We start from the raw sequence: 13,122 nt of genomic DNA, 5'->3' as shown, positions 1-13,122 counted from the left end.
TACCCAGTAGAAGGTGGCGGAGGAGGAGGTGGCGGCGCTCCAACCAAGCTCAAGAAAAGCAAAAGCAGCGTCTCTAATGGCAGCGTCAAGAAGAAGCTGGAGGCCAGGAAGGCCCTTAGTCTGGAGGAAGCCCAGCTGGAACTTCAGCAGCAACACAAGACCCTCACCAGACAAGCCCCCGTCAGGTCAGACACCAACTCTAACCCTGTGGTTCCCCCGCAACAGTGGTTCTCAAAGTGGATTCCAGGGACTCTGGGGTTCCTTTAGGGGGGGTCTAAATTGACCCCTACAAGTCTGTAACTCTGACTCTGTCAGAGTTACAGACAAGGGGAGACCTTGAGATGTGAAAAGTTTGAGAAACATTGCCCTACAAGATGAACCCTAAACTGTTCTGTCCACATCTGTGGGTTGTACCACAATACACAGGTGTGGTCATTAACGTGTGGTCATGTTAATTTCATCACCCATTCCCCCTGGCTGGTTCCCTAAAATGTACTGGCTTCTTGCAGTAGGTTTCCCTTTTAAAATTTGCCTTTTCATACCCGAGGAAGCAAAGAATACAGTGTGAAAGAAGAGGAGCGATTCGAGCACTGAAAGTGGGCGGGTATAAAATCACGGTACTTTATTCATTACAAAAAAGGTACTTTTTTTTGTGCTCTGATCGCTCCTCTTCTTTCAGTGGGAAAAAGAAAACCTATTGTCACATTATATGGGTGCTTTTAACTAAAAATCCTTCCTGCTTGTGTGTTGGGTGAAACATTCCCGGTAATGCATGGGGTAAAGATTCTTCCTGCTTGTGTGTTGTTTTTTCTCCTGTGTGTGTGAATAAGGAAGGACTAACCATATCATAATAAACACTGGAACCCAAAACGGGCCGTAGGGTCCCAAAGCACGTTTGTGTACACGTCGCTTTGCCTGTTGTTGATCTCCTGACACTCGCACGGACATGCTAAAGCCTCCCGACTTCCTTTGAACCAACAGCTGTGTGTTCTTTTGTCTCCAAAGGTCTCAGACGTTCGACATGGACAGTAGAGCCTTCGAGAGGACAGACAGCACTGGCCCACAAAGCGTAAGTCTAACTTTAGTCTTAAGACCCTTAACCGCTTAAACCCTCCATACTTGGTTGGACACGAGTTGCCTCTATAATTGGTGCACTCTTTTTTTTCCCCCTAGTCCTGCACCAAATCTCTTTCCCCCAAAATAGATGGAGCTTTTAGATTGGCTATTTTTGGAGAATGTTCTTCTCCAGAATAGTGATGCTATAGGGATCAAGTGGTCAACCACTTTCAACCTGGCTGGCATCCCTATTTTGAGCATGTCAGTAGTGCTTGAGCTGCAGCGGGGATCTTTCCTCACCAAATTTAACTAACAGAATTGATGTTGAGTCCATAGACTGTGACTTATTATTTTTTTTTATATATATAGAATAGCAGATATAAAAGCTTGAGGCTATTTTCTGCTATTCGTATGACAAAGTATATAAGGTTTAAAGCACATGCACGCACTAGCCTACATTCCTAAAGTTGGGTTTGAAATATACATTTTCATTGTGTGATTTATGTCCTGTTTCCACAGAGTTTCATGAAACACAACAAGACATTCCACAAGCTGTTTCCAGACATTCCAGAGAGCGAGGACGTGATACACGGTAGGTGAAGATTATAGATCGGTGATATGGGTGTTTTCAGAAGTCATTATTTGATTGGTGCTTGTTTGCAGCTCTGTGGTTGCCCAAAAGTGAAAGACAAGTGTTTGCATCTTCATAACATGGTTGGCGATGACAATTCAGGAAAAGTTACTTTGACGTAATTTAATATCTTAAAAGCATTGTGCCAAGCATGATACAGTTCATTACGTAAAAGCTTTGGAATTACTTTCACTTGAGCTCGTAAAATCTTTCTTCTCTTTTCTCATTGTAAAAAAAGAACTAAACTAAAAAGCTTGAAACCCATTTAGACCTGTTATACCTGTAAATAAAAATGACATGTTTTTCAGAAAACTTTTAGGATTTAGAAGGCCTTTAAAAAGAAATCGGCCTCACGTCTAAACGGGTTACGACAAAACGTTTATCCAATGCTAATTGCCTGCGTGTTCTGCCTTCCTCCCAGCATACGTCTGTGCCCTGCAGAAGGAAGTGCCCTACCATGGTCGTCTCTACATCACCGACACCAACGCCTGCTTCTATTCCTCTGTGCTGCTGAAGGACACCAAGGTAGGCCACGGCCCAGTCCTCACCTCTCACCTAGTGATTACTCACACCTGCTTTGGAATGCAAAGCTCAACCACCACTGCCACGTTTGGAAATGTTTGCGTGTTCTATCGCGTTATCTTTTTAGCTTTGTGGGATTTAAGATTAATGCCGTGGATATCTCCTTGCAGGTTTTGAAATGAATGGAGCTGATATCGCCGTAGTTTTCTAACGGGCATGTCTGTGTTTTTCTTTGTTTCAGGTGGTGATTCCCGTCTCCATCATTCACATCGTGAAGAAGCAGAACACGGCTCTGCTGGTGCCCAACGCCATGTCGATACGCACCTCGGAAGGCGAGAAGGTCAGTTTTCCCGCTGCCTGTCCCCCATGTGCAGACAACACACCTCCATAAAGCGCTGATAAAAGTGACATGTAGTCTGGTTGAAGTCCAGGCTCTCCAAGTCAACCGCGCCAAACTCTTGATATGAGAAGTAATCGGATTTAATTATACCTGGCTCGGAGCTCAGAAACACCTGTTGAGGTTCACACATTGCAATGGAAAGTGCAGACACAAACAAAAAGAGAATAACAAGAACATCCATGAACAATAACATACAGGTCTAGTACATATAGGGCCTGGTGCCTACTCATTAGTAGTACAAGAGAGCTTGTAGAACTGTTCCTTTCAGTAACATTAATATGCATTGGATGTTCTCCACATAATACATTTGTAGTTGTGCAACCAGATTGCCTACATCTGGTTCTGAATTGAGTGTTTCACATGGACATGTGACATGGATTGAAGACAGTTTGAGTTGAAATGTTGTCAACTTCTTAAAAACTCGATTAAAGGGGTATTTGGAGCACAGCGTGTGGATTATTTTCCTCTCTCATGTGTCTTTTCACTCTGTTTTCTTGTAGTTTCTGTTTGTGTCCCTCCGGAATCGTGAGGCATGCTACCAGCTGCTGCGTTCGGTGTGTCCTCAGATCGAGGTAAGTGAGCCAGCCATGCCATCCATGCATACATGCATGTTAGTTAGCAAACCCATGCAGGTCTGCACATGCTCTTCGCCTCGTTCACCAGCAGGAAATGGAGAAGTTGTAGCAGTCAGTTTGTCATGATAGGTGCAGATATGCTGACAGGAAGAGTGATGTCTCTTTAAACAGTGTCGGGTGAACAACTCTGAACATAGTATATTGTCCTTATTCTCCCGGATGGAATGTATGCACATGATGATGTGGTCGAGCAGGCCATTATAATAGAAAGCGCAATGTACAGTGTCTGGAAATTAAGAGCTACACCTTTGAACATTGAATTGATTGCTTACAGTTTTTGACAGAAAATGCCTATTTATTTATTTATTCATATGTCTGATTGATTGAATAATTTATTAACTGTTTGCAAAAAGTACAGATGTACTGAGTTATACAATAATGCTAAAAGGATAACACAAAAAGCCCTGATGGCTTGTTTCCATTGTGGGCCCGTATATTCAATTCATATTCATGTGTTCTGTAAATTAACCTATTGTTTCAATGTAAGCAGACATTTATTTAATGTTTTCTTCAATAGAATTTGAATGTATATATATTTTTTGTCAGATAGTAGTTCATTGTTTTCTCGTTCTTGCAGGATGGCAGCCTCAACAGCAGTCCCATCTTCTCCTCTGCAGAAAACAGCTTTGACAAGAGCAAACCAGTGGTGAGTAGACCTTCCCCGCCTCAGTACAAAATGTCATGAGATTCGCACAGACCTACTGTTGTTTATAGTCACGCGTTTTCATCGATTACACAAATCATAATCTTTTTATAATTGTGCGTTCCTTATGTTTGCTGTAGTAGCTATTTCAAGGGTCATTAGCATCATGTGAATCATTCAGATAACTGATGAGAGAATTATATGAACAACATAGGCCTATTGATGATTGTTTACAGTAGCTTACTGACTAAAACACGTGACAGTACACTACACTCTTCTGCCTCAACAGAACTCTAGCCAGTCCAGCCTGGACGACAACTTTGACCAGTTTGATGCTTCTGACACAAGGCCACTACTGGAGACTCCCCCCCAGACACCATACAGAGGTGAGAGGATGTCACATCACTTGTACGATGCAGGTTACATTGAACCATCAATAGAGGAAATAACGAATGTACAAGCTCACAACTGACAAGCCATGCGCCGCCTTATTGGCGTGTAGAGCAGCCATCTCTGCCGTTGTTGAACATTTTGGAAATGTTTGGAAAATGGGGACGCCAGATTGAAAGTTGTTAGTGCCCCAAACTTGTATTTATCAGCCATTTCCATAATCTGTGATCCTGAAGGCATTGCAGTAGTAGTGTAATCTTCAAAGCCTACATAAACGGCATAAACAAGCAAGACTAAATGACGAAAGCTTCAACAGACGGAACTCGCGTTCCAGTGATAATGGATCAAGGCCAACCCATGAACATGTCAACATTTAGACAGTAAAATAAAGCCATTGATTTTTATTACGTTCACCAAGGCTGTTTTTTACTGCCAGCTGAATGTTGGTTTTCCGTTTATCTCCTGTGTTCTATCACCGTCCCGTTCCAAAGGCAAAGTCCAAGGTGATGTTTCTAATCGCAAGGCTAATATGCTAATCTTTCTGTCTTCTCTCTCTCTTCCTTGCTTTCTTCTCCAGAGCCAGTGCCTAATGGAGACAGCTCCTCTGTCCGGAGCCTGGAAACTCAGATCAGCGACAGCTCTTCTACAGAGGAATTGTCAATATCAGGTACAAATCATGGCTGAATGTTAAGGTCACCAAAGATATGGACTCAACTTTCTTTTTTTCTTTTCTTTTTTTAAATGAAATGTTAACAGTTTCATCCAAAGCCCACATAGTGGTGAGAGTTGATGATGAAAAATCCTTGTCCACGTCCGTTTAGCTTTTGGGGGGACCGATATGTTGTAGTTTGCATAGGCAAAATGGCTAATCAACAATTTTAGGGTCCCTCAGGGTTCCTTGAGGGGGTTCCAGATGGACCCTTACAGGTCTAACTCTTTGGGGCCTTTTCCACCGGCAAAGCACCGGTTCCAGAACCAGTGCCGGTTCAACTTTCTTGGAACCTTGGTTCGTTCTTGCGAACCAGCTTGCGTTTCCACCAGATTGAACCATGATTGAACCAGAGGAACCAACTTTTACGGTTCGGAACCAGCTCCGGTTCTCGGTGGAAAAGCTCACCTCTGGTTCATCCCATAGGTGGGAGAAAGAACCAGAACCAGTTCTTTGCCGGTGGAAAAGGCCCCTATGTGTGTACAAATGGGTCCATTTGGTTTCATTTGTACACTCAGAATTATGAGGGCCTTTGTGCTCTGTGTTTTTTGGTTGTTAATGTTCCTCCTCTCTTCTTCCTGGTCCAGGGAGATCATGGGTGTGGGGAGTGACAGAGAAGGCCAGGTCCATCCTCGTCCAGAGAGAGGCCAACACTCTCAACACCCTCCTCTTCATCTACCTGATACTGTGAGTAGCTCATTATCCTTCTCTTCCTCCTCTCCATTCTCCTCCTTTCTCTTTTCTCCTCTGTCCTTGGCTTCTTTTGTCTCCTTTATTTCTTGTCCTACTTCCTTTCCCCTTTCCTCAACCTCTTGTCCTTTGATTTCTCTTATGTAATCTCCTCTTCTCTACCCTGCCTTTTCAGTCCCATGTCTCCCTGTTCCTAGCTGATCTAGTTAATTAGGGTCTATATAGTACTTGAGGTTCCAGAACTCTCCCTCCTCCTTGACTCGGCTTGACTTGACAGCCTCTTTTAATATGTAAAAACCTCTTTGTTTGATTCCTGAGGAACTAGATTTGAGCTTCGTGCAATGACTTGTTAGCATTGTGAAAGAGCGCATGTCAGTGAGGCTTGAAACAATTCCTGTCAGCTGTTGCAAAAGTGAAACCTGACTGGTTCTCAAAGAAAAGTCTTCATATTGTATTCATATTGTTCATTTCATATTGTGTAAACATACACTTGGGCATTGGGCCATGGATTTGGCTCCTAACGTAACCTAAAATGTCCCCTTTTTAAAAGACTTCTCAGTATAAGTAAGACGGATCATGTGTCTGTCTCCTTACTTTCTTAGTGCTCTCGTTATTTGTCCCGTGTTTACTTTGGACATGAGCTCATATTACGTATCGGCTTTTCCTTCATGGGGTGATATGATAACTTGTATAATCACAAAAAGAAAGTAACCCTACTTATCTGCACCGTGCAAATCTTCCGAATAAGTATGCAATTTCAGAGAGTGGAAAAGTTTCAAAAGGCTTGATTCATGAAGTGATAACTCAAGACATTCTTGTATTTCTTTTTTCTTTCTTTCTTTTTTCTCTTCTTTTTTTCCTTTTAATTTTTACAGCATTTTGAAGATGGGGGAAATCAACCGATCGTGTTGTTTTTTTATTTGGAAAAAGTAGATGTCATGTACATATGTTCCACTGAAAATAATTAACTTCTATTACATAATACATAATGAAGTGTAGTCTTGCGTATACGGACGCATTCAGAGATCTCTGCTTGCTGATAACATCTAAGTTCCATATATTGGCCAGAACAGTGGCACAAACGCCCACTAGTTTTGAATTTGTCATTTGAATGTAGATGTCACCAGACGAATCGGTAGGCGGCCCGGGGTCTTTGGTCGTCCGGCTTGAACAAATGCACAGATTAAATGGATATAAGCCTCATTAGCTGTGCATCCAGCCGTACCATCTGCCGAGTGAACTCCACTGCTCTGGAATGTTCCGTCTAAAAGAGATACCCGTGTTGCATAGTTCTCCAGGCTCGTCTAATTCATACGTTGGCAGGCGACAGCCAGATGGTTGATGGTGTGTGATGTGTTTGTGTGTTGCAGAGTGGTACTGCTCCTGCTGTCCTCGGGCTACATTGGCCTTCGTATTGTCGCTCTGGAGGAACAGCTAACGTCACTAGGTGCACTTCCGGAGTTCACTCTACAGAGCGGGTAAGACACATTCATATTCAATGTATATAATACAGCTCTCGCTCAGTGAATTTTCTGTGTTAATTTAATCCTGACAGTGTAAACCGTTTAGGTCAATTTGGACACTCAATAGTTAGGTGGATTTTGTGGTGCACCCTTGCTCTGTTTTCATCTCTACCCGTTTCTCTCTCGCCTTTTTCTCTCTGACTCTTACTCGTTCACTTTTCATTTTCCCCATATTCTCAAACAAAGCAGCCATTAATGAAATGTAGATTAGCAGTACCAGACACAATTACCAGACATCAAATCAACTTACAATTTTAAACAACCAAATCATGATCAGGGGTACCTATCTGCCTTCAGGCCGTAGCCTACATAAATGTGTTAAATTATCTTTTATATGAGTAAACTTATGTAAGGTGTCTCAATGGTGCCCACATTTACCCTTGTATGCATTTGTCTGCCAGCCAAATTCCCATCGAAGGTGCAGCCTTTTGCTGACACGAAACAGAATCCTCTGCCATTGTCAGGCGTCTCTTCAGAATGCCTGTTCAGGTCATACCGTACTCAACCGGTTCCCTCTTGTGTTTTCTTTTTCCTCCAGGTACCAGGACACATAACCTTAACATTGGCTGAAGGAGAGATTGGTGGACTCATGACTGGAGGACGATGTTAGGCCTCTTCCCAGCAGAGCAGAACCCGGAGCGGAGAACTGCAACCCACTTTTAGACTGTGCTCCTCTGCCACGGCGCACGCCGTCGCATTACAGGGCCTTGAAGGAAGAGCGTCTAATCTGTGCAATTTTCAAAGACAACTTGAGACATTGGGGTAACTTGAAAGGGCTACAAGCTCCTCCTCGGTGCACACTGCACAGTAAAAACCAAGGGCATGCCACATTGTAGTCATTCAGAGCCAAGACAACACACACATACACATACACACACCGCCTGGTTGCGGCGTGTCGCAGTGTTTTCTAACCAAAGCCAAACGGCTCAGACTCGAGGAGGAATCCATGAAGTTGACGGCTGCTCAGTGCTCACCTCACCAGAACTGTTCCAGATCTCGGAACCCAATCGTAGTTCCAACCTGTTGTCTTTCCTGAGCATGTGTTCTTCTTAGCAGGGCTCCAGCAGTCAGCCGTGAGCCCGCAGTACTTCCTCTTAACGTATTCCACCTCAACATCTGAGAGATAGTGTTATGCATAGCCAAAGATGCACCAAGTGCACGTCTGTTCTTTTTCTTTTTGCATGAGCACAGAAATGACTTTCAGTAGCTTTCCTGTGCATTTGCTTTTATCAACTAACCCGCCACATTTCATCAGGGTATTATACAAATCACGTGTTTTAAACCTCTTGGTTGTTGGGTATCTCTGACTGGATGGTTCTAATCAGATATTTCTAATCAGCTTTGGGTTGAAAGATGACTACGAAAACAATCTCAAACTTTGGATCGGCCCGTTGGGGGGCGGCCTCTTCTCCTTCTCCTGATGGTCTCCTTTCTCTCTCTCCTCTAATTCTGAATGATTGCAGTATTCATGTCCCCCGGCATTTGGTGTGATTTAAACGGGTTTAATGATCCAATGCTCAGACTATAGCTGCTCCAGGCTTCAACTGGATGACATGCACGTCTTCAAATGCAAGTAACCCAGGTGTTAGTCTGGGTTGTCTCTGTAGACGCCAAAAAAATGTTTTTCCTAAGTAAAGCTTTTCTATACTCTTCGTCTTCAAGAAAAATATTTGATATATCAGTGTCTTTGTCAGTTAAAAAAAATAAGAAAAAGAAAAGACGGTGATGACGTAATGAAGAAAATAACAGATTTGTACCTCTTGTCCTGGACAGGCTTTTCGAGGACAAAGAGACTTTTGTAGAACTTTTGGCACCAATACTGTATTTGTAATGTTCGTGCATGTGTCTGGAACATCATACTTGACTGACCGTTTCCGTCTCTGCCTTGTCACTTTTGAGAGGAACATTCTTTTAAGCGCTATTAATAACCCATCATCAACACCATGCTGATACTGTACGGTCCTAATTTCAACAGCTGCGGTGGTCCCTAAAAAGATGATTTCAATATGCAACTAGTGGTAATGCATGGCAAAAAAAGATTAATATAATATGATTATGTTGTTTTCTTTTTTTGTTGTTGTTTTAACTGAAGCTTGGTGGTGTTTGGCTGGGAAGCCGTCCGTGTAGGGGACGGAGGGGAACCGAAGAAAGTAAAGTAGAAAGTAAAAAAAAAAGTAAAGTTGAGAGAGTGAAAGGAACGGCTCACGCGAGCGAGCGCACTTTATAACAAAATGTGTTGTCTGTCACCATCCAAAGATGTCACATTCTGGACTGACGTGGAAAAGGGTGAAGCAGATGTTGTGTTAAGAACCGACTGTGGTGCTAAGACCTTATTTCCTTTGCGTTTAAAAAAATGTATATCTTTTCACTCAGGGTTGGTGGGATCTACCTGCCATTTGGTTTTAGGTTCACAAATCGTTAGTTTTTTTTCCCTTCCTTGGTGTCATTTCAAGTCTCGTGCTCTGGGGTGGGGTTGGGGTCCTCACACATGCAGTGGAGTTTTCTCTCCAAAAAGGCCCTCAGGAGAAACGTACATGCTCCACATTTCATAATGAGAATCATGTTTGTGACTTTACAGATCTGAGACTGACTGACTGGAACTGTACTCTGCATCTCAGAATGCTTTGTTTTGTTTTCCTTCTCGTGACCTTGTTTAAAAAGAAAATAAGAATGCAATGGCTCATATCAACGCCACTTCTCGGTCACCCTCGTTGGGCACTCTTAAGCCCGATTCATGCTTGGTCGTACGAAGGTGTTGCGTGAGAAATGGACTTCACATGCTCGCTCGTGTCCACGATGCGCTGAGAGCTTGTAGGTCTCTTATCATTGCTATCGCACTGGCACGTTCATGCGACCAAGCATGAATTGGGCTTTACGGCCCTTTTTATCACGAGGCGTAGCAAGTATTAATGTTGCTTCTGCTACGTCCCATTTTCTGGGGGGAGAGGAGTGAGTGGTATTACAATGTTTTTGTCAACATGTCACACAGCAGTACTGTCAGTCCTTACGAACCCCCAGCAGGGGGCTGCACACACAAATCTTGCCTGTCCTCCAAAAGACTCGATGCAAAGAATCTCAATGCAGAGGACAGTGTATTCTTTTTGTGGTTTTGCACTATTCAGGTGTGTTGTAAATAATTTTTGTATCGATTTATTAAATGTCCTTAATTCTACTACGGTCAATATATATAAATATATATTTATTTGCATTCTGTGTAATTCAAAGTAGTCTCTGTGAGATGGCTTTGCTATTGTTCATAATAAATCACCTGTTGCAAGAAGTGAAGTATTCTCTCGTTATTGTATCCTTACAACAAAAGAGTTTTTTTATCTTACAACGGTCTGTACAAAGTGTTAATTTCAGTTGTAGAGAATTTAAGGGGGAACTTTCAATTTACTGTTCATGAACCACAGACACCAAAGCTACTAGACAGGATTTAATTACTTGTGGACCACAGTTCTGTGATCGGCAGTGTACAAGATTCTGTAGCAAACACGTATTTGTAAAGGTGCTGTTGCTCAAACAAATACGTCCCCAGTCAGTGCCAGCTACTGTACTGTTTCAGCTCATGATGTAAAGTAACTAGTACGTACTGTGCATTTACTCAAGTACTGTAGGCTACTTTAGTACAATTTCAGGGTACTTTACACTTCTACACTTCAGAGAAAGATATTTTACTTGTTTTACTCCAATGCATGGAAACGGTGCCTCACCTGCTGCTGTGGCTAGGGAACCTTTAACAATTCCTGTATGGCATAGCAGTGGGTGTTTTTTACTGGTGCCAAAATTTAAAAAAATCTATTCATTTGTCCTTGTTTTTACCAGAGTTTTACAAAAATACTTGATTATTTTAAGGCTATAATAAAGACCATAAAACCTTTAATTTGAAAAAAAGGAAACGGCGCCCTCTGCTGTTTTTTCTCTGAACCCATCTTGAGAGTTTACCATGCAGGAGGATCCTGGTTGGCTTTGTTCTAGACAAATGGCCGATGTTTTTGTTGTAGTGGCACCAGTCAACCACACGGCCACAAATGGGCCCTAACAGATCTGCTCTCGACAGTACCAAACCGCATGGTTACATTTATACACTCTCAGAGTTATGGTGGGTCTTGAAATGTAAATGTTTGTGAACCACTGCATTATAACTGCATAGCAGACATGAAGTCAGAAGTCCACATGCCAGCTCTGACAGTGTGATGAACCATACCTGCCAACCTCAGCCCGTCAGAAAACAGGAGATTTCTTGAGGGAGGGAGGGTGGGGCCGGGGGGTCATGACTGCAAAAAGTGGGCGCACAGAAATTGATTTGATGACTTATAAAAAATTAACATAGTAGATGTAATTTCCAGTGTTCTGGTGAATTTTGAGAGTTTGACACCTCCAGGAGAAATTCCCACAATTTGTTTGTTGTTCATCTAATAAGAAAAAAGACAATTATGTTTTAAGCAGGAAGTGAGTTAGGATACTGAGCTAATGATACAGAGGATGTGGGTTCAAGCCTCACTGAAGATCTTACTTTAAAGACTGATTTCCAGCAGAATAACTTCAAAACCAATCAGAAAGCAGTGTGAGATGACCTCGCCGTGCTGGCGCAGCGGACTAGTAATGAGGTCTGTGAAGTAGAATACCTTTAATAGGTTTGTTCAAATCAGGCCTTGGTCGAGGCGGGGTCTGCTTGGGGTGTGTGGGCAAGGCATGCAAGATCATACAGATATTTATTCACTTAAGTAATGACTTAAAGATGAGAAGTCAAGATGTCTTACTTTGCATCAAATCTGTACACCATTTGGCATTTTAAGCCTGAAATTGTACCCACGCTAAAGCAAGCCTGATAAAAGTATCAAACATGTAAAAAAATGTAACAGAACACAGGGAAATATTATATTTCTGTTAAGAAGTTTTGGGGGGAACCCCAGACCCTTGTTGTGGAGTTCCGTGCACCCCCACCGACCCAAAAAAAGTATGTCCCAAAATCAAGGCTAATGCCTCATTCACTACAGATATATAGTTGAACGTTTAGCTTGGTAATTCAATGTAATCTCAATGGAAACCAGCTTTAAAGCTTTCAAAGCTTCGTTCTCAGGATGGCCTGTATCTTTAAAGCTGGTTTCCATTGAGATTACATTGAATTACCAAGCAAAATGTTCAACTATATATCTGTAGTGTGAATGCAGCTTAAAGAACTGGAAAAAAGTGAGTCCCATCAAGGCGAAACACCCGGAGAAAAGTGAGTCCCATCAAGACGAAACACCCGGAGAAAAGTGAGTCCCAAAATACCAAAAAATCCCCAAAAAGTGAGTCCCAAAATCAAGGCGGAACACCTGGAAAAAAGTAAGTCCCATCAAGGCGAAACACCCAGAGAAAAGTGAGTCCCAAAATACCAAAAAATCCCCAAAAAAGTGAGTCCCAAAATCAAGGCAAAACACCTGGAAAAGGGTGAGTCCTATCAAGACGAAACACCCGGAGAAAAGTGAGTCCCATCAAGACGAAACACCCGGAGAAAAGTAGTCCCATCAAGACGAAACACCCGGAGAAAAGTGAGTCCCATCAAGACGAAACACCCGGAGAAAAGTGAGTCCCATCAAGACGAAACACCTGGAGAAAAGTGAGTCCCATCAAGATGAAACACCCGGAGAAAAGTGAGTCCCCATCAAGACGAAACACCCGGAGAAAAGTGAGTCCCATCAAGACGAAACACCCGGAGAAAAGTGAGTCCCATCAAGGTGAAAAACACCCGGAGGAAAAAAAACTCATGCAAATGAGGTCCAAGTCAGACCTCTAGAAGGCCAATCTGTCTGTAATCGAGAGATTCTAGGCTGACTTGGACCTCATTTGCATGAGTTTTTTTCCTCCGGGTGTTTCACCTTGATGGGACTCACTTTCTTCAGGTGTTTCGCCTTGATTTTAGAGAGAGAGCTAGATC

General features: G+C 42.6%; 1 protein-coding gene across 1 annotated transcript in view; it reads left to right on the top strand.

Moving 5' to 3' along the window:
- Positions 1–8,695, top strand: part of LOC308288100 (GRAM domain-containing protein 2B) — a gene marked incomplete at its 5' end in the record, with an annotated part of 23,648 nt that extends 14,953 nt beyond the window's left edge. Inside the window, 12 exons of the mRNA XM_080729446.1 lie at positions 8–185; positions 1,006–1,069; positions 1,576–1,648; positions 2,109–2,212; positions 2,451–2,549; positions 3,110–3,181; positions 3,822–3,890; positions 4,177–4,273; positions 4,855–4,944; positions 5,574–5,673; positions 7,047–7,154; positions 7,738–8,695. Of these exons, the coding sequence (XP_080585572.1) occupies positions 8–185; positions 1,006–1,069; positions 1,576–1,648; positions 2,109–2,212; positions 2,451–2,549; positions 3,110–3,181; positions 3,822–3,890; positions 4,177–4,273; positions 4,855–4,944; positions 5,574–5,673; positions 7,047–7,154; positions 7,738–7,753 (1,070 nt within the window). The 3' untranslated portion in view covers positions 7,754–8,695. The remainder of the gene's footprint in view (positions 1–7; positions 186–1,005; positions 1,070–1,575; positions 1,649–2,108; positions 2,213–2,450; positions 2,550–3,109; positions 3,182–3,821; positions 3,891–4,176; positions 4,274–4,854; positions 4,945–5,573; positions 5,674–7,046; positions 7,155–7,737) is intronic.
- Positions 8,696–13,122: the final 4,427 nt, after the last annotated feature.

Source organism: Nannobrachium achirus, assembly GCF_963921795.1.
Source record: "Nannobrachium achirus genome assembly, chromosome: 1".
NCBI classification, from domain to species: Eukaryota; Metazoa; Chordata; class Actinopteri; order Myctophiformes; family Myctophidae; genus Nannobrachium; species Nannobrachium achirus.
This window is presented reverse-complemented; position numbering and strand designations above follow the sequence as displayed.